The following is a 22023-nucleotide window of genomic DNA, read 5'->3' on the forward strand; positions in this document are numbered from 1 at the left end:
ACTTTCTTTATGGATAAACTGCATAGTTGCAATCTAAGCAACTAGATTCTCAACTTAAAAAGTCTCAAAAGTACATTGTGTTGTCCAACAGCAGCAATATTTGTCAAACTGTAGTGTCCTCTGCTTGTCACTGTATGTGGGCGGATTAATACACAAGGGTTAAGAGCAGTGTTGCCAGATATAGCTGACTTTTTCCAGCCCAAAAGCTGTCCAAAACCCGTCAAAAATGCAAAATGTTGATTCTGAAAAAAATGTCAATTGTGAAAAAAATGATTGATAAAAGTGTCATGATAAACCACTGTGAGTTTAACTGCATGCGTGTACACACAAAGGGGAGTCAGATTTGTCGAGGGAGTCAGATTTTATTACAGCTTTCCTACTCTTCCTTTTGATCACCTCTCTGAAGTTGGGCTCACGGGGTTTGTGCTATGCATTGGTCACTACTAACTGGAGTAGGAGCACACAGTTATGTTTTGTGAAATAATATATATATATGCTTGAAAATACAAAAAAATAATATATATATATATATATATATATATATATATATATATATATATATATATATAAAACATATGCTTGAAAATACAAAAAAATAATATATATATATATATATTATTATTATTTTTTTTTTACAGACAAATAATGCAATAATTAGGTTATACAATATTAAAAAGCACATAAAAGTTATTTATAATAGCTAGACTAGAGCATCAAAACACTCTTCCTCTTCGGCCTGTTTTGTGCTATAAAAGGTTTTGATTTGGGTCAACACTCGATGTCCAGCACTCAAATGTGAATGAAAAGCAGGTCAAGAACCACTGCATTTAATTGCTTCTGAAATGCAAACAAACAGAAACGACAGACCTTCAGTCCATCAAAAAAAAATTATAAATAAATAAAATAAAATAAAAATGCTAAAATCCCAGCTCTGAAATATGACAAGAAGCACAAGTATTTTGTAGTAATCTTTATAAAGAACACTGATTGAGTCACCGAGAGACTTTATACACAAATGTCATTAGAGACACATCAGAACATATTGCAGGCACATTCTGAATCAGTCGTTTCAGTCAGGGGATTCACAGCTACAATTCTGCAACTCCATGCTGATAATTATTCATTTTCCCAGACAAAACAAACCCCCGCACACACTCACACAAACACACACATACACACGCGCACACACAAAGTCAATGCAAGACACGACAACAGCAACGAACCCCAAGCATGAAAAGACTTACATGCTCATCTACATTTACAACAGTAACAGTACTTCAAGAACACTTCTATTATACATTATTGTGGAAGTTTTAAGATGACAATGTTTTTACTATGTACATCTACTTACAGCTGGAGATCGTCGAGGGATTTCCGTCAGATATTTACATTGGCAGCCACGTTCTCTGCCCACAAATGGTTGCTGATAACAAGAGCGGTATCTGTACAAGAGGCATCGCTTCAATGCTCGAAAATACAAATCTAGGAAGCATATTTAGTCACATCTATTATCAGTGCTGACAATGTTTGAGTTGTTTGAACTTGTTCCTCTAAGCTAAAATGTGTCGTACCAAAAAAAAAAAAGAAAAAAAAAGAAAAAGAAAAAAGCATGACCTGCTTTCACTAACGATCATAATAATATTGCTTTTTGGGTCATGGCATTTTCTGCTGTGTTTCACCGTTCTGCTTTAAACTGAGTAAAAGGGTTAGTTCGCCACAAGATTAAAATTCTGTCATCTTCGCTCACCCTCGTGTCGCTCCAGACTCAAAAGAAAAGTGTTGATATTTCTAATGAAATCAGAGAGATTTCTGTATCTGTTCTTCAAACACCATGAAGCTTCAAACATATTTATTAAAGGGATTGTTTAACCAAAAATGAAAATGAAATCATGCTTCTTTCTTCTGTTGAACACAAAACAAGTCAGGGATGTCCAAACTCTGTCTTATAGGGCTGGTGTCCAAGTTCCAACTTCCTTCACCACATCTGCCTTAAAGTTTCTACTATACCTGGAAAAAGCTTGATTAGCTGTGCAGGTGTGTTTAATTGGGGTTGGAACTAAACTTTGCAGGACACCAACCCTGCAGGATGGAGTTTGGACACCCCTGACACACAGTAACAAAGAAAAATTTGTAATCAATGGCTGTTTTTTCCCCAAAATTCTTTAGTAAATTTTCCTTTGTGTTCAACAAAAGAAACTCACACCAGTTTGGAACAATTAGAGGGTGAGTTTTTCAGAAAAATAATTTTGGGGTGAATTATCCCTATTAAATGTTGATAAGCTTTCCTCTAACCAGTATTTTACAATGAAAAAGCATTTATTTTCCTTATTACGGTATGTTGTTTAAATATAATCTATAGATCTTTGTAGCTGCACCCTCTTCGAATGTTATCACTCGATTGAATGGGTGTTATCAGGGGTTATCAGCTGATAGATATGGGCCAGTAGGGGCCTTCTGCGCCTCCACGTGGTTAATCAGCTATACTAAAGCCTGGTTTATACTCGATGCGTCCGCTAGTTCGCTTGAATGTGTGCGGTGTATGTGACATCATCGCAGTGTTAGTGGATGTTCGCTTTGAGTGAGCGTGACATGATTTCGGCTGGCGGTGCACACTGCATTTTTTAAGACTCGAGCTAACAGTTCATGCGACGCTGAGTTTGATTTGAGTTAAATATGAACCACTGGAAAGGAATATTTGAACCTATTGGTTTACAATACACTAATGTACTAATATAATATACTTATATAATATACTATTATATAATGATGCCCTGTTTTTCTAAGCTTTATTGTTGATAATGGTCAGGAATGTTGGAACATTATTGGCTTTTTAGCATAAGTATAGGCCAGAAACTAGTCAGACGGACGTGTGAATTGTGGAGCTAAATCTTAATAACATCTGTATTTTTAAGTAAGTGTGTGTTTTGTTGTTGTTGTTGTTGTTGCTTTTATTGTTGCCATGATAAAAAAATATATATTTGTAGAAAAACTCATGTTCTGTTGTCATTAATATTTTAATAAACTTTAATATGTAAAACTGTCTGAGATATGAACAAAAGCAAGTGATGCATCAAAGTTTGATTAAAAAAAATCTTGAGTGGTTATAAAAATCCTTAAAATCATTTAAACTGTTTATAAAAACAAAAAAAAAAGTAATTTGTTTAAAGTATTAACTGATATTAATGATATGACGTAGTTCCGGAAACTTCCTACTTCTCTGTTTATCCATCTGACAATACTGTCAATTCCTTTTCACAGCCCCCTGTCGTTTTAAAGAATATAACAACGGCGAATGCGGCAAGTATAAAAGCCTTGTCTGTTTCGTGAGGTGCACGCGCAGTCAGCGGAGGAGCGCGATGCGGCGCCAGGCGAAAGTATAAATCCAGCTTAATAGAGAAGACTCCAGATCCAGATCTGTTTTTAGATTACTGTGACGGTTGGGTTTAAGGTTGGGGTAGGGGTAGACGTAAACAAAATACAATTAATGGCAAATTTAATAGGTAATATAAATAATTCTCGTTAACTTCCTGCTGCAGCCGTATGTGATATATAGCCGGTTAGCTATGTGAATGTATTGTAACAGCCTTCTGAGCCTACCAGTAGGCGCAGAAGGCCCCTACTGACCCATATCTATCAGCTGATAACCACTAATAACGCCCATTTAATTGAGTGATAACATTCATATCATCTAAAGAAAACCCTTTATATTTAGGAGGACCAAAAAAGAGGAACACCTGAGAACTATAGATTAAATTTCCAGATAAATAGATCAACCTTTTTTGAGTTATTGATCAAATCATATTAAAAGGTACCAAACATTTTTTTTAAAGAAATTAAGCCACTTGAACAAAAAAATGATGAATTGCTGTGAGATTGTTTTGGGAGGACCTTCATAACATTGCAGCCTCTGTTTATAAAAAGACATGGAAATTTCAATTAAACTAAGGTCACATTTTATTGTTGTGCTAGCTAACACCTTATTCTTGCTGTATTGCAGATAAAATGCAACAAATATATGGTTATGCTTAAATATTGCTACATGTATGGTTTGATGTTTCGCAAAAACAAATTAATGGTTTTATGTGAATGCTATTGTGTTTTTCATAAGTCTTGGATTATACTGCTTGATTTATATTGGGATTTATGTTTTGATCTCTTTGTTAACCATTTGAAGAGTTTGGGGTAAATTAACTTAAATTTAATTTAAAAAATCTCAATTTATGTTCTGAGGATGAACAAACGTCTTTTGGATTTGAAACAACACAAGGGTGAGTCAACGATGACTGAATTTTCATTATAAGGATGAACGAAGCCTTTAAGTTACTTTTTGCTCCATCAACATCCAGTCATTCCAAAAGCAAACTGCACATTTAACACTAAGAGAACATGTCAACATTCTGGCTCATTCTGAAAACGTAGCCCTATATGCGTTTCTGGAGATTGCGCATTATGTAGCCAGAGATATGTATGGCTGCATTTCATCTTTAAAACAAAAGCTACAGGGTGGTATGACGCCATTCCTTTCCGCGCTTACCAGCTGACTGCTTACCTCCATATGGACAGATTTTATGCTGTTACCAGTTGGTCCTGTAGCTCGACACATGCGTTGGCGGACTTGAGCCGCAGAGCAGTGTTGACCATGAAAATAAGGTTCAAGTCCAAGAAAGAACGGTTCCAGAAAGCGGGTAAGAGCAAAACAGAAGCCAAAAATTTTAATTAAAGTAAATAACAGGGTGAGAATGTGGTAAAATCTGAAAACATGGTAAAAATCAGGCGAGGGCTTTTCTTTTTCTGGATTGCTTTTTAAGACTTGAATTGGATTTGGTACTTTCCGTTATGAATCTGTCATTGTAAATTTGTTTTGGGACTAGTAAAAGTGTTTTGCGTCTTGTTAATTTTTATCTAAAATGTAAATTTGTTTCGTTCTTGGTAAAATTAGTAAAAATGTTTTCCAAAATGTTTATTTGTCTAGAGCTTTGTAAAAGTGTTTCACACTTTGTAATGTTGTTTTTCACTTCCTGTCTACCATAATTAGGAAAGGGGTGGGTGGATCAATCAGTCCTTTTTAAAACACTATTGGTTGGGTTTAGGGAAGGGGGAGGGTGGGGGGATTGGTCGGTTGGTCAGTCAGTAGACAGTCAACAACCTCTGGTGGATTTAGGCGAGAACCGTAGGCACGAATGGCACTCACAAGAGAAATTTGAGATCTGAAAAAGCATACACAGCGGCCTCTGGTGGACTTGCGAAAACAAAATCTGCAAAAAAACGAAGCTCCTGGGAAGTATTTTGCTCTCTCCAGAAATGTATATAGAGGTACGTTTTCTGAATGAGATTGGGTTGAAAAATGTTTCGTCCGTAGAATTTGCAAAATGTTTAATGTGGTCACATGAAGTTGCCACAACTAAAAGCTTTTTTGTAAGTATAATATAATACATCTCTGCACTATTGACGATAGACTTTTTTGGCCCAAAAAATACCATTAAAGTTTTACTAATGCGTCCACACCACAACTGGAATTGCACTATTTCAAGATTAACAATAAAACCCTAATCTGTCACAGGTGTTTTTAAACTTTGAGTCAAAAGCTAAAATGGCATTGTTTCCTTTATGGCTGTAACCTAAAGCACAGATCGAGTCTATTGAGAAGAGATCGTCCATAGTCCTAGATGGAGAACGATGAGTGCATTGCTACCGCCACTGAATGAGCACATTTAGTCCTGAAGGAAGTGAACGTATTGGGATCTCAGCATGCTTGATGAGGTCTGGAGGCAGTTTTAGACAATGGAGCCCTTCGAGGACGACAGATGAATGGAGCGAATGCGTGTGGCCAGCGTCTTCTCCAGGTCATGCAACACGTCAGGACAGCAGTTCTCCACCGGGGTGTTATAGAGCAACTGTTTAAATGGCTCAAGCTCTATGAGAACCGCCATGTTCTTCAGGAAGTAGCCTTCAATGTAGGCCGACAGTTCGGGTGCCTCCAGGAACTAAGGAACACAGCAAATTTAAAGAATGTTTCACATGCAACAAAATTTAGGATGGAAAATTAAAGAGTTCATGAATCGAAAAAAGCTAATTCCCCTTAATCTTTTGGAATATAAGTGGTCATACACAGAGAATAAGGCTTTGCATTTACAAAAATCCAGACAATCAGGAATGCTTTAAAAAAAAAGTGCCTCCGCCATGTTACTAAAAAATTAAATAGTTGTCATGCCAACTTGCTACTGTAAACTGAAGCTTGCAACACTTGCCCCGCCTCCAAGTTCTTCTGATTGGTTCACTGCTTTGGAAGTGACATTGATGAGCATCACTGCATTTAAAATCCTGAAATTATTTTCTCTTTCAGTTACCTTACAGTTTCAATTATGGCACTGCAAAAGATTGTAATGATCATGCACGTTTGTCAAAAATGTGTATATATAGATAAACAATGGAGAATCAGTGCATTGGAATGAAAAATATGCACTGCATCACTTGCTCTAGTTTGCTCACGGGATGTTTTTCGCCTCACACAAATTTTCCACTTGAGTTTAATGTTTTGAACTTACTAAATCCTTAGTCATAGGTATTGTTCGCAGTTTGTGAAAAAAAAATATAATTGTAAAAATAATAATTCCTTACATTTATTTAGCGCTTTTCTGGACACTCAAAGCCCTTTACACATTGGGTGGAATCTCCTCATCCACCACAAGGGTGCATCATCCACCTGGATGATGCAGCAGCAGCCATATTGCAGCCATATTGCGCCAGACAGCACACCACACACCAGCTGATTGGTGGAGAAGAGACTGATGTGATGAAGCCAATTATAATATGGGGATGGTTAGGAGGCCATGATGGACAGAGGCCGGTGGGAAAATTTGGCTAGGATGCCGGGGCAAACCCCTACTCTTTTTTTTTTTTTTTCAAAGGACATCCTGAGATTTTTAAAGATCACAGAGAGTCAGGACCTTGGTTTAACGTCTCATCCGAAAGACAATGCTCACTGTGCAGTAAAGTGTCCCCTTCCCTTCACTATACTGGGGCGTTAGGACCTACATATAGAACACAGGTTGAGCACACCCTGCTGGCCTCACTAACACCACTTCCGACAGCAACCTTGCTTTCCCATTAGGTCTTTCATCCAGGTACTGACCAGGCACAGCCCTGCTTAGCTTCAGTGGACAACCATGTAAGAAATGCAGAGAGCTAGCTGCCGGCTAGTGCACCTGTTCCTAAGATGGCTAGGCCCTCAGAGTATAACGATTTTAGACCGGTGGCTCAGTCAGAGACCTATAAGTACTTGGGCTTTTACAAAACATTGAGAGTTTCACATGGAAAACACACGTAGAATGAGTTTGTTCTCATTTACACAAGAGATTGTATTGTTTACGGAGGTTCCGTCTCTTTGGAGTTAACAAAAAGCGTATGATGTTGTTTTCTAAAGCTGTTCTTGAAAACGTTGTCAGGTATAGTATCACAGTGTGGCTTGGCAACCTATCTGTTCAGTGTAAATCTAAATTGATGCATCTCTTAAAGACAGGATGGAAAATTGTTAGGCACGATGAATATTTTAATGTTCAAGTTTTACATGAGAATTGTGTCCTCCATCAGGTGGAAAGGATTCTGAATGATCCAACTCAATTTTTGTTTCCACATTTTGAATTGCCTCCCTTTGATAGGGGATATAGAGTACTTGTTTAAGTGGGTTTATTTAAGAAGAGTTTATCTTAATTATCATTATACTTACTGTAATTTGTACCATTGTCCATAACAAATTTCCTGTCAAGGACAATAAAGTTTACTACGACTACTACAATAATTATGTATTGATTTTAATTGATGCAAATTCCACCTGTTTGCATTTTGACATTCTTTGTCTTTCACCCACCCAACCCGCCCAGTGGAAATTCAACTTTAGTTACATGTTTTTTTATGTCATTTTTTTTCTTTTGTGAATATTTGTGAGCTCATCGTACAATTAAAACATGCAAGTTTAACCCAAGCCTTATAAAATTTGCCTTAGAATGATGCAACAAAAGCTGCCTCTACAGAAGAAAACTAATGCCTACTTTTACAATACAGCCTCTTTAGCCCTGCCCATTGACATGAAGTGGTAGAACTACAAGAGGCACAAACGCATGATTACAACAAAACAACATTAATTTATCCTAAAAATATAACATTGTGCTGAGAAAAAAAATCTTTTCTTGCCTTCTTAGTGATCCAAACATCAAATTCATACTATATATACAAATCGGTGTGAACACCCGGAGCACATTATACATCAAACAGTGCACTGTTAACTGTTGAGTTACGGGAAATTCGTTGAAATGCAAATAGGGCCACTTATAGCAATCATGTCTAAAGAGTCAACTTCTACATATTAACACAGATCCATATCTTTAAAGAACGATCATGTAATTTATACGTAAGCCTGGCAGTTAAAACACAAGCTTTTTTTAAAGAGACGGAAAACAAAAGATGATGCATTGTTGACTATTTTGGATCTAACAATAATATGGCAATATAAGTGATTAAACTTTATGATGCTTATGTTTTTTTTTTGTATTTTTACAGTTTCAATTCAAATCACATATTATTTTGATGGTAATGAACATCACAGCAGCATCTGTTTATTATTTTAATATGCAAAGCTGTTAGCCAATCACAGACTCGGTTTAATTCCAATTCTTGAATGTGAGAAGCCTATTAAGACAGTTTGTAAAAAAAAAAGGATAAAAAATAGCTTATTAGCTCTAAACTATGATTTTCTAACACCCCAAAATATTAATAAAAAAATTGCAGTTTGTGACCTTTTAAAACCTAAGAACATGTAAGATTGTAACAGAAATAGATTGCCATTACTTTAGCATGGTTATAGATCTCCACACAAGTTTCGGTGTTGATGTTCTTGGCGCAGATGATCTCACAGTGTCTCTGTAATGCCTCCAGCTGGAAGAACTTAGATGCAGAGAGGAGCTGGAAGATGGAGAAGGAGAGAAACTGAGCCCAAAACAAATACACCTCAATATAAACCTACTGTAGCACACAGGATTCCTTGGTTATCAGAAAAAATATCTCAACAGCTTAAAAAAGCAATATGTCAATAAATATTTACACCTAAATTGAATATACGGAAGGCTAAAACTTAGGAAAAGTTACGGTAAAATGTTTTAAATTGTACATAAAAAAATCATAATAATTAAAAAGATTAATAAATATATACATATATTTATTGGGATAAAAATATTTGATAATTATTAAATAATTAATTAATTTCATAAGCATTATTATGAATTGTATTGCTTTACATTGTATAGGAACTTTAAATATAAACATAGATTGTATAACAAAAGGACTGAAACAGCATTATTAGTACTTACATCCATAACCTCAGTGTTTCTGATGTGGAGAGCATCTGTTCCACCACAGTACAGATACTGCATCACCAGCTAGATGAGAAAGCTAAATATTACTTTTGCACCAATCACATACAATAGACACACTTGAATTTTCTCAAAGCATGAAACTGTACCTGAAACACATTGTATTTGACGTGGCTGATTTCAATACAGGTGTTTTCAGCAGCTGGTCTGTTTGCTAGAAGTAGTTTAAACCTTGAGAAGATGCAATTATAAATATGAGTAACTATGAATGAAAACACATCTGTGGTCAAAATTATTTTCAACCTTTGTGAATATGAGAAAAGAAACTGCTTTATCCTATTTTACAATTGAAAATGGAGGAAAATACATTTTGAAATACATGTTTTTCTCCAATATATAGTTGAGGACAAAATTATTTACTGTGATTTTTTCTCTTTCTTTCTTTTTTTCAAATATTTCCCAAATGATGTTTTACAAAGCAAGGAATTTTTTACAGTATTTCCTATAATATTTATTCTTCTAGAGAAAGTCCGATTTGCTTTATTTAAGCTAGAATAAAAGCAGTTTTTAATATTTTAAATCATATTCAATATCATTAGCTTCTCTTAAGCGATACATATTTTTTATTTGTCTACAGAACAAATTAGAGGTCTGCGAGGGACTAATTATTTAGTCCCCCTCCCACCAGGTTTTATTCCGCACCTGACCACTCCCGCAGTATATTCAGCATTTGTTTACCCGCTGTCCACCAAGAACAATTTTCTACTCAACTCGACAGTTCCTGCTAAATTCAAATCTAGTTTCCAAAATCTCACGTTTAAAATGGGTACTATCGAAAGAGTCTGCACTAGTCATACGTTCATCATGTGTAACAGTCGTGATCACTGGCTGTACCGGTGCTCGATAGGAATGAGGAAATCACAGATATGCTGTTCTGAAATATTGTGGGGACTTTATTGTTAGACCACCCAATTCCATTCAAATTACTCCAGAGTAACTGCGATTTATTTTGAAATTTATTCCCACGCCAGGGAAATCTGGCCGGGCCCCGCGATAATACAAACCTCTAGAACAAACCACTTTTATATAATGATTTGCATAATTACCCTAACTTGTAACCCAGTAACCCAGTTGAACCTTTAACTGTCACTTTAAGCTGAATACTAGTCTCTTGAAAAATATCTAGTAAAATATCTTGCATTGTCATCATGGTAAAGGTAAAATAAATCATTTATAAGAAATTAGTTACTAAAACTATTATTTTCAGAAATGTGTTTAAAAAATCCTCTTCCATTAAAAAGAAAAAGGGGGAAACAATATATAGGATGGCCAATAATTCAAGAGGACTAATAAATCTGATTTCACCTGTATGCATTTGAACAGATTTACAAAGGGTGCTAATAAATGAAACCATGACTTTTTTTTCTTGGGCCTCATGCTGTTTAAATATGTATTGTAACTTTAAAAAAAAAGCACACCTTATGTCACGTCAGGTACAGGACAGTAATAATACAGTGTTTTCTTTCAGGGTGATGCAGTGACCTATCTGACCTGTTGGAGGCGGTGAAGAGCAAAACTTTGTGAGCGTAGAATGGCTTTCCCTCCACCAGAAAGGTCACGTCTGACATCTCCTTGTTATTTAGAAAATGAGGATCTGACACACAAACACATCACAGATGCATTAGCTGTGGCTGCCATCTCTGGAAATCACAGCTGTTGTCAATAGAGCTCTATAAAGGTTAATCCAAAAAGGACAATTCTGTCATATACTTCACTTTCTCATTATACGTTTCTCTTTGCGCTGTGAAACATAAAAGGAGAATGTTTTCAGGATTTCAGCCTTCTGGTTGTTATATTTATTTGTAAAGAATGAGGAACTTTCAAGGACGCAAAAACACCATGACTGAAGTCGAACAAAAAATAAGAAAATAAAGAAACCACTTAAGTCTCAATTTTTTTTATTTACTAGATTTGATAGATATTGGTATCAGTAAAATTATTATATTTATTCAATCCTATGAAGATTTTATGACACCTCACAATTTTCAAATAAGATATAACAATTTTAACTGTTAAAAATATGCATAAATTAGCAGTTTTTCATATTTTGTGACTCATGTTTTTTTATTTATGCTTTTGAATCACATTATGGGACCTTGATCTTTCTTCTGACAACTTTTAACCTTAAAAAAGTGACTTTTATGAACATTTATAATAGTAATATATTTTCTGGATTGGTGTTGTATTTTATGCTGCAAGCTGTACATTTTCTTTTATTTTACAGATTAATTTATTTATATATAATTTCTTATTCATTATATAATTTCAACCTATTAAAATGTCAGTAAAAGTCACGACAGAGCAGAGATCAACATCCCATAGTGCAGTTCACACGCATAAATAGACAGAAAACACAACACATGGAAACTGTTTATGATCACACTTTATTTTGATGGTCCGTTAGTTGAATTAAGGTTACATTGCAACTAATTCTCATTAGATTATAAGTAGACTGTTAGTTTGGGGTTAGGGTTGGGGTCAGTGTAAATTTTCCACATAATATTAATTACTTAACCTTTTTAGAGTAAAAGCAAGTTTTTGTTTCTAAAAATGAATATAAACATCATAAATATAAACCATTTATCAATAGTAGTAGATAAATCAAGTTTTTGCAATTGTACTCAAAACACAACATAAAAACAAAAAATCTGAAAATTACAAAAAAGAAATTGGGTTCATTTTTACAACATAAATTAATAACATAATATTGAATTATTAAGGAATAAAATGTTGGTTGTTAATAATCTAAAGTGTAATTGTTAAAAAAACTGATGATTTTTCAATAATAAATCTTTATTTGGAGATGATGATAAACAGTGGAAATAAAAACTGCATTTAATTGTTGCACATTTATGATTTCACAATAGGGTAGACTTATGCAAAAAAAGACAGGTCAAGCGCTTCTGGTGAACTGTGTGCCATTTGTTTTCCTTCATCAGTGATCTTTACTGCTTGATGGATATACGATATAAAGTGGGTCTCAGAATGTACAGGAAGCACTGCATTAAATTACATTTTTCTGCACCATGTCTTTAAAATTTATGAAAATGTATTTTACTCTATTATTTTCAATGGAGTTTCTGCGCTTGCCTGCTGATCCAAATGGCAAATGCATATAAGCGACTTTCCATCTCCTTTTACGCTTGAACAACTAAATAAATGCTGAAGTTTATTTAACTGACTGTATTTTATTTACATTACAACATGCATACTTTAAAAAACCCACCTAAAATAGAAAAAAATCAGATTAAACATTTACCAGAAGTTTATCGGTATGATAAGAAACTGTGCATATCCCCTATAGTAAGCTTTTCATTTGCAAAAGGTACGGTAATAAGCAGTGAAAATAAAAACTGCATATAATTGTAGCACATTTATGATTTCGCAATAATAAACTCTGCATTTGCAGATGATAATAAGCAGTTTATTAAATAAGTATTTAATTTTAGCAAATTCTATAGAATTAGTTTCCGAGAAAAAAGGAAAACGATAACTAAAGATTATAAAGATAAAATAGTAAAGATATCTAAAAAATAATGATATCTAAAGTCATACCAATAAGCATACCAATAAGTAAGCATGAATCTCTTAAAATATGTTTTTAATGGCACACAAATGACAATTTCCCTTGACATCAAAAAAAAAAAGAGAGAGAGAGAGAGAGAGAGAGAGAGAGAGAGAGAGAGAGAGAGAGAGAGAGAGAGAGAGAGAGAGAGAGAGAGAGAGAGAGAGAGAGAGAGAGAGAGAGCACAGTTTAATTCAAGTCAGTCAGTTTGTTCTGGTGATGAAAGCTGATCTCTTTACAGTACGTACCCAGTCTTGAGGTCTGTTTCCTCTTGATCTCGGTCAGTTTTGGAATGGGATACGGGCCGTAGCACTGAGTAAATATCACAGCCAGCTGCTGACTAATCACTTCGTTCTGCAAAGCAGGAGAAAGAGTAACAGGTAAGACCACTGCCATCAAACCCCATTACTAAACAACACAGACTGACTTGCCTTGTTACAACGTCTTTAACCACTGAAAAGTTGTTTTTTGTTCTTCATTTGAGGTAAAAAATAAAATAAAATTATATATATATATATATATATATATATATATATATATATATATATATATATATATATATATATATATATATATATACCTGAACACCAAATAACAGCTTTGTGCGAGAAGAATCAGTTCTTTTTAGACACTGTACCACAATTTATCATGCACTTATTTATGCATATTTAGAGCTTGAAAATATTCACAAATAACTATACATGCAAACTCAACAGGATCTACAGCACATGTGTCAAAGCCAGTTCCTGGTGGGCCATAGCTCTGCACAGTTTAGTTCCAACCCTATTAAACACACCTGATCAAACAAATTGAGTCCTTCAAGCTTGTTTGATACCTACAAATTAGATTGTTAAAGCAGGGTTGAAATTAAACTGCAGGTCTCCGGCCCTCCAGGAATTGACTTTGACACCTCTGATCTAACGTTACAAGATCTCTACAGCAGTGGTCTTCAACCACCTTGCCGCAGACCTGTACTGATCCGTCGATCAATTGGTAACAGGCTGCACAAGAAATCATTAATTATTTTCGTTATATTTAATTTTTGAATCTGAACAATCTTTTATTTTGAAAAATCTTTTATTTTGAAAAATGACCGTATTTCTCAATTACATCTCGGTCACTTGAGCATCCAAATTTAACCCACAAGCAGCAAAATGAGTAAGAAACAAACGTCTTTGAAAAGGTTCTTTGCTAAGGGGAAAAAGCACAGTAAAGGAAACGCAAACCTACAAAGTATGGATCTGCAACCCATTTGACAACAAATCAGGTGAATCCACCATGTTTGTGCAAGAACATCAACTGCTGGAGATCACAAATGGTGGCGGCTTTTTAGGGGCCGATCAGATATCCCTGTTTTTTACAATTTGCTCAAGTTCGTTATATCCAATGGAGGTGTGCGGCTTGCGTGTGCAAGCGGCATGAAAATCAGCCTTGAAGTGCTCACCGTGAGCCACGTGACAAGAACTGACCATTCAGCTTGTATGGAATATAAACATTTCGGTAGACTAATTATCTCAGACAAACACAAAACAGCCAAACACTACTGTGCTTTGAAATTTTCTCCTTAAATAAAACTTGTATTTGAGTGACAGCTTGTCATCCTCTGAGAAAACGGTTGATGGTCGCCTAGCAACCTGCGAACCTCCGACCCCCCACCCCAGCCTGTGGTAAAATTGTCAAGCGTTGACCAATCCGTGGTGATAAAAAGATTCTGCAATCAGAAAATGTGAGCCAATGCCTCTAAAAACACACTACATTTAATTAAAGAAGATATTCTGAAGAAAGGTGAAAACCTGTACCCAATGACTTCCATAACAGGAAAAACAACAACACTGTTAATGTTAAATGTAAAATGACACAGTATTTAACTGTAATATGAACTGTATTTTACTGTAGGACAGTTTTGCAGTATGTTACTGTATTTTAAAGTTGCATTGGGAAAATTACTGTACATTTTACAGTAAATATACATTGCTGTAAATACCTGTAAAGCAAGGTAAATGGTGCTGTAAATGTAAATACAGTATTCTTGCTGTAATTAATTTACAGTAAGTAACTGGTGAACTGCTACCAGCTACTGTAGATTCTGCAGGAAATTGTTAACAGTAAGCTGTGGAAGTCAATTGTTGCAGGTTTCCATCTTTCTTAGGAAGATCTTTAGTGTTCAGCAGAAAAAAGACTTACACATGTTTTGGAACCACTTGAGGAGAGTAAATTGTGAAATAATTGTAATTTTAAGTCTAAATGATCAAAATAAACGGATCTCCTAAACTGAAAAATAAATTCATCTGCAAACTCTAAATCTAAAATAAATGTACAGAATGTGATGTGCTTGTTTATTCGGTCAGCATTTTATGCTAACACTGCATTGCACATGACTACAATGATTACAAAAAAAGATTAAAAATTAATTACAGATGTAATTACATGCATGAACTGAATCAGTCATATAAGTACAGTGTAAAACATGCATTTACACAATAATTACATTGTAACAGATGATTAACTTCAGTTTAAGTACTGTACATATTAGTTAAGGCCACCTATTATGAAGTGGGACCAAAAAAGATACAAAAATGACACAAGTCTGTGTATAATGTTACAACAAAGCAACAAAATTGTTTAAAATTTTGAGAAATTTATTGCAAAATTGATTCCATTTATTTTAGTTTAACGCCACAAAAATCAGGGAAAAAAAATCATGTGGGGACTGTACAGGAAGGGAAACATCCATAAACGGACCACCTAAATTTCCTACAACTTTTCCTTCGTCTTTGTACTACTAAAACACATATGTAAGCTTGCATAGCAAAATCACAGCGACTACTCTTGAGAAGCACCAATGCAGAGAGTTTAAGGATCAATGCTTTCTCAAGAGTTGAGAGGAGTACGTTAAGTGCAGGAAGATGCCTAAATCCCTGTCGGATCTCTCTCTCTTTCTCTCTCTTTGCAGTCTGAACCATCAGCTTCTCTCAGAGGTTCCTCATCAAGCTGACATTTCCCTCGCCCCGTCCTGACTCTGCCTCCACAAATCACCTGCTGTCAGCACAGCGTCGCTATTTCCTCATTCTCTGGCTCTCTCTCTCTTTGTACTAACAAGCAGACACACATTATTTGTGAAGGTTGAGCAGAGAGTGGAAACTGTCAGTCTTCCCTGTAGGGCTTAGAGTGAGATTTCCTCATGCATCAGCCTTGACAAACACCTATCTCTCACACACACACATACACACATCTATGGGAGGAGTCCATGTTTATCCTTCCTTCCTGGAGCATCTGATCTAAAGAAGGGGGAAGCTGATGTGGTTGTGATGGTCAACATCTGAGGATGCTTCATGGCACACTGGGTTTTAAAGAGAAGCTATTATGTAAGGCTGGGGGTGATGTTGACAGAACGAGCAATTCAGACATGTGTGTCTGCACAAAAATAAATAAACAAATAAATATTGTGGCGTGAAGGGTACAGGCTGTGTAAAAAACCTATGACAGTGTCGTTAGCAGGTCATTCCACTGTGGCGACCCCTGATAAATCAAGGACTAATCTAATGGAAATTAATGAATATATACATTTACATTTACATTTAGTCATTTAGCAGACGCTTTTATCCAAAGCGACTTACAAATGAGGACAAGGAAGCAATTTACACAACTAAGAGCAACAATGAATAAGTACTAAAGGCAAGTTTCAGGTCTGTAAAGTCTAAGAAGGGAAGTATTAGTAGTTTTTTTTTTTTTTTTTTTGTACAGTTAGTGTGATATTCAAAGAGACAATAATGTTCTGAAAATTACCTTACTGACATGATCATTTTTAACTACTTTTTATTTTAATATTTTTTACAATTTTGTTAGATATTAAAAAATCTATTTAGCTTTCTAGCAGTTTCAGCCTTTTAATTTATAGTTATTTTTGTCTTAAAATGCAAGTAAATTATTAAATCAAATTATAAAAGTAGTGCAAAAAAGTAGTGCAGGTAAAAATATGGGTGAAATAATGTATCATCATAACACAGTGTAACATAATTAGATATAAAATATTTAAATATCTTACATTTATCTAAAATATATAAAATAATAAGTCATATTATGTGTCATGATCACCAGTGATCCAGGCTTGTAGATCACTGGTAATCATGCACCATCACCCGGACTACTTCTTTCCTTTTCTTCTTTTAAATTCTGTCACCTTATGAACTACAAATCCTGTCATGCACCTCACCACACCTGTTTCCAGAACTCCCGATGATTACACGCACATAGCTGGTAGCTGATCTAAGACTGATTACATGGACTATTTATACACCTCAAATTCCCAAACACTTTGCTGAGTCTTGTTGGTTAATCCCTGTACCATTATGAAGCATTTCCTATGTCTAGTCTAGTCTGTGTTCCTTGACCCTTACCTACTTTCCCTATTTTTGTTGTTTGCTGCCTTTATTGACCTTATTGCTTGTCACTATGCTTCGAGATTTCCCTGTATGTATCTGTTTGCTCCTGTGACCTTGCCTGTCTGACATTTCTAAATAAAGCTGCACTTATATTTACTCCGTTGTCACCCGACTTCCTGGTTACACTAAGTTAACAAAAAAGTTTGCCTGTTTTAAAATTACAAATGACTAACAGCTATAAACAGCTTAAATAATATTAAAAAAATATAAAGATTTATTGGCCTCAAACCAAATGACACTTTGAAAAAAATCCTATAAATTTGGAGGGATAAAAAGGATAAAAAGTTGGGAGGAAGTTAGATCGGGGTGGGGTTGGGGGGTGCAGGGTAGGTCTCATGCTGGCCCTATGTTTTGTTTAGCTTGTTTTCTTTAGTGTTTGCTGGTGATTGGTGGATGAAGGTGTCCCACCTGAGGCTCATTATGTGGGTCCCATAAAGACTGCAGCATTTTGGCATGAAAGAGTTGTTGGTCCAGAGAATTTGGCTAGTTGGACTTGCTGCTGTGATGTTTTGATTTCAGTTTGTTAGTTTGTTGTTGATAAATTACTTTTCCGTGTTGTCTCTTGCATGTTGCAATTTTTAACAACAGAAAATAAACTACAGTTAAAAAAAGTTAAAAAGCAAGTGAGATGTGAGTGAAATGATCATGTTGCAGTCCAGTATGACTGTATATGATGTCAAATGTGTAAATGTTTTAGTTCACCTTGCTGGCGCGCAGGATCTGGAACATGAGAGGGAGGCCGTGTGTGATGAGCTCCTCTGTATATTCCTCCTCTTCAATGGAGCTGAACTCCTTCAGCAGACCCTGGATCAGCGGCCGCCGGTGCTGAAGGAAACAGGTTCGCAGAGACTCCAGCCATGTGTGCAGCGTCCAGGGCACCCCTGACACACACACACACACACACACACACACACACACACATGAAATTGACAATCATTTTATTACTAAATGTTGTTATGCAGTCAACTGTGTGCAGTCAGCCTTTTACAACACTTAATAAAAAATAAATAAATAAATAAAAACAAATATATATATTTATATAGTAAAATATTCTATATTTATATATATAAATATCTAATATTTATAAATATTCTCATTTAGCGATAAAGAATAATAACTTATTATTATTATCATCATAAAAAAGATAATGATCTATTTTTGGTTTTACTTCTGAAGATAAAGTAAAAAAAATAACACATATTTGAAATGTAAATATTTTGTAACGTAATAAAAGTATTCAACGGTAAGTCATTAATTAAATAAACATCTTTAATTTTGCATGCTACTAGATTTGTAAACTAAAATTGATAAAGACAAAAGTAAAAAAAAAAAGAAATTCTAGTTTCCAGATGCAAGTCTTAAAGATGGAATCTTTAAGATCCCATTCTAGTGTTTGCATAATTAGCATAATTATGCAGTCTACTTTAATGTTTTAAATAGCTTCTGTGAAAGTAAATGTCAAAATATGAGTGAAATGTTAAAGCGTCTGTCAGCATACCACATATATTTAGCTAAAATGCAGCAAAATACTAAATTTGACCAGTTCTTATCCTAGATTTTATCATATCATAAATGATTAAAAGTCTTTTGCTGAGTAATGAGTAGACCCCAGTGGTTTGAAGGAGTGTGACAAAGTGTAAAGATTTAAGATGAATAATTACTGAGTATTTGGAGCCTACAGTGTGATCGTTAAATAAAGTTTTTTATTATGTAATTACAAAACATGCCTGAGAACTTTTTTCTTTAAATAATAGCACAAAACGTATGATAGTAATTATTTTTAATTAACCGTAAACATTCTACTGTACATAAACTTGAATTCAGTTGATGCCTGAAAAGCAAATTCGTCTCGAGTCTTTCCTTCAATGTATGTTCATGCAAATTTCAACAAGCCACTTATTATACCAAGCAATAATTTAAACCAACATTACATAACTGTGGATCCTACAGCAGGAACTGACCTAGACTTCTGATGTCCAGGGTGATGTCGACGTATCCATGTTCGGAGCTGTGATACATGGCCTCCCTCAGCGCTTTGAGTTTGGCTTTCCCCGTGCGGGTCGCCTCCATCTTTAGGGAATTCCTCTCCTCCAGGTCAGATCCCTCCGCCAGAATCTCCTGCAGAGACAAAACGTCCGCCTTCCCCTTTTCCGACTGCGACAGAAGCTTGCAGAACACGTTCCTGCAGCACGAGGATGAGATTTTGCAGGTTTTATTAATAAATCACGAGCTGCTGCGAGTGTGTATTTGACTAATGCATCTTGTGTGTGTGTGTTACCTGTGTCCATGCGCAGCGGCCAGGCTGTAAGAGTTCATGTCTCCGTGTGGTGCGGTAGAGATGCCGTTGCGGTACATGGTCCCGATCATGGGGTCTGCTCCTCTCTCCAAAAGCAGACTGACCAGCTCAAAGTTCCCTACAGCACACAAACTGCTGAGTCCTCTCTTGTGGCCTCTTGCTGGCATATAACTGAGTAATTGGAGACGGAAGTGGCACTGTTGTCCAGTCTGCAGCGTGAGCTTTCTTACCTGCGGCCGAAGCCAACTGCAAAGGCGTCTCAGTGTAGTTCTCCATGCCGTCCTGCAGAGAGCCCTCCACGTTAGCGCCAGCGTCCAGAAGCAGCTGAGATGAAGCCAAAAAAGAGAGAACTTGAGCTGCAGTGTGTAAAGATGATGAAAGCTATTTGTGCAAACGCCTGCTCACACCAAGGATGATGACTATAACAATAAGAGAAGTCTAAGATGAATATTCTAAGGTAAGATAAACACACAGCATTGCAGTTCCCGATCACTATGGTGAGTTCACTCACTTTCCTTTAGATTAGTCGCTGACAGTGGTGTAAAGTAACAAATTACAAATACTCAAATGACTGTAATTCAGTAGTTTTTCTCAGGAATTGTACTTTACGAAATAGTTTAAAAAATGTGTACTTTTACTTTTCCCCGCATACATTTTTTGTGCTATATTAGTCCTTTTAGTCCACTGCTTTCCTTCAAACTGCAGTCTTTATTTTTTATTTTTTGTCTATGGGGAGAAGAATCCTGGGAGTAGCAGTCCTGTGATTCATGTCCAATCAAATCGCACAGAAGGTAAATCGTCTCATAATGAACTACCTCAAGACATGGACGATTTATAATTGCAGCAAACTGTTTGGAAGCATTAAAAGTATATCAGAAGATTTCCAAAATCTCTACACGCATTGACCCAGAGATTGTTTACTGTAGATGCATATCACTGATGAGAAGATGACGGATGTTTACAGTATGATGGCTGAAATAGCCTTAAACACCCAACAGGCACAAGACGTCAACATGATGTCAGATTGACGTTGCACCCCATTGTCATCGGGACATTGCATTTTGTTTGGAATTGGAAATCAGGTTGATGTAAGAACCCAACGTCAGACTAACGTCAATGTACATTGCCAAACTAAATTCAACCAAATATCAACGTCTAATGATGTAACAGCTTGATGTTGTGTGGATGTTACGTCTATGTCGTCTATCAGTTGTGGATTTGGGTTGCCATGCGTGACAAATAAATGTCAGTATTTGACGTTAATATAACGTTGGTTAAAGATGTTGGCTCGACGTTGGATTTTGGCCACTTTCTAACACAACCTAAAATCAACCAAATATCAACGTCATTTCACGTTGTTATTGGACATCAAAAAAACGTTGACTCACATTGAATTTTGGTCACCTGAACCTAACTCTAACCACAACCTAAATCTAACCTAATATTAACATCTTATGACATTGTTTGCCTACTGGGCAATAACTAAATGCACTACAGCGCTGTCGCCTTACAGCAAGAAGGTCGCTGGTTCGGGCCTCGGCTGGGTCAGTTGGCATTACTGTGTGGAGTTTACATGTTCTCCCCGTGTTCATGTGGGTCTCCTCCAGGTGCTCCGGTTTTCCCCACAAGTCCAAAGCCATGCGCTATAGGTGAATTGGGTAGGCTAATATGGCTGTATTGTATGTGTGTGATTGAGTGTGTATGGGTGTTTCCCTGTGATGGGTTGCAGCTGGAAGGTCATCCGCTGCGAAAAAAAATATGCTGGATAAGTTGGTGTGGCGACCCCAGAATAATAAAAGGACTAAGCCGAAAAGAAAATGAATGAATGAACAACAGAATGTTACGTTTACACACATCCACAAATTACATGTAAATGCATCAGCTTTTTACAGCGTAATACTCACTACTCACGAGTACTTTTGAAAAGTCTACATTTTACTCATACTTTGAGTAATATTTACAACAGATACATTTACTCTACTTGCACTACATATAGTATTTAGGCAAGTGATGATACTTTTACTGAAGTATGATTTTTCAGTACTCTTTCCACCACTGGTCACTGATTTATTAAGGCATAGGCATATCCTTACTCCAGCATATGTTTTATGAAGCAGATGCCGCAAAACAGCATTGAGAGTACACTAACTTGTAAACCCCCAATGCTGGAAATCACCCATAGACTTTTGCATTCACACACACTCATTTACTACGGCTAATTTAGTTGATGCAATTAACCTATAACACATATATTTGGACTGTGTGGGAAACCAGATCACCGGAGGAAACCCACGC

General features: G+C 35.9%; 1 protein-coding gene across 4 annotated transcripts in view; it reads right to left on the reverse strand.

The window, feature by feature from the left end:
• Positions 1-955: 955 nt before the first annotated feature.
• Positions 956-22023, reverse strand: part of abtb3b (ankyrin repeat and BTB domain containing 3b) — a 149095-nt gene continuing 128027 nt past the window's right edge. Inside the window, exons 8-18 of one of the 4 annotated variants that reach the window (XR_015514080.1) lie at positions 19959-20052; positions 19711-19846; positions 19394-19614; positions 18135-18313; positions 13239-13344; positions 10917-11019; positions 9515-9596; positions 9363-9431; positions 8845-8958; positions 3818-5984; positions 956-1938 (exon numbers count right to left, since the gene is read on the reverse strand). Coding sequence is in view for 2 of the 4 variants with exons in the window: in XM_087291379.1 (XP_087147505.1) it covers positions 5775-5984; positions 8845-8958; positions 9363-9431; positions 9515-9596; positions 10917-11019; positions 13239-13344; positions 18135-18313; positions 19394-19614; positions 19711-19846; positions 19959-20052 (1314 nt within the window). In the remaining 2 variants the exon portion in view is untranslated. 4 annotated transcript variants of the gene reach the window in all.

This window comes from Danio rerio, chromosome 18 (assembly GCF_052040795.2).
Source record: "Danio rerio strain M-AB ecotype USA chromosome 18, GRCz13ab, whole genome shotgun sequence".
Classification (NCBI taxonomy): Eukaryota; Metazoa; Chordata; class Actinopteri; order Cypriniformes; family Danionidae; genus Danio; species Danio rerio.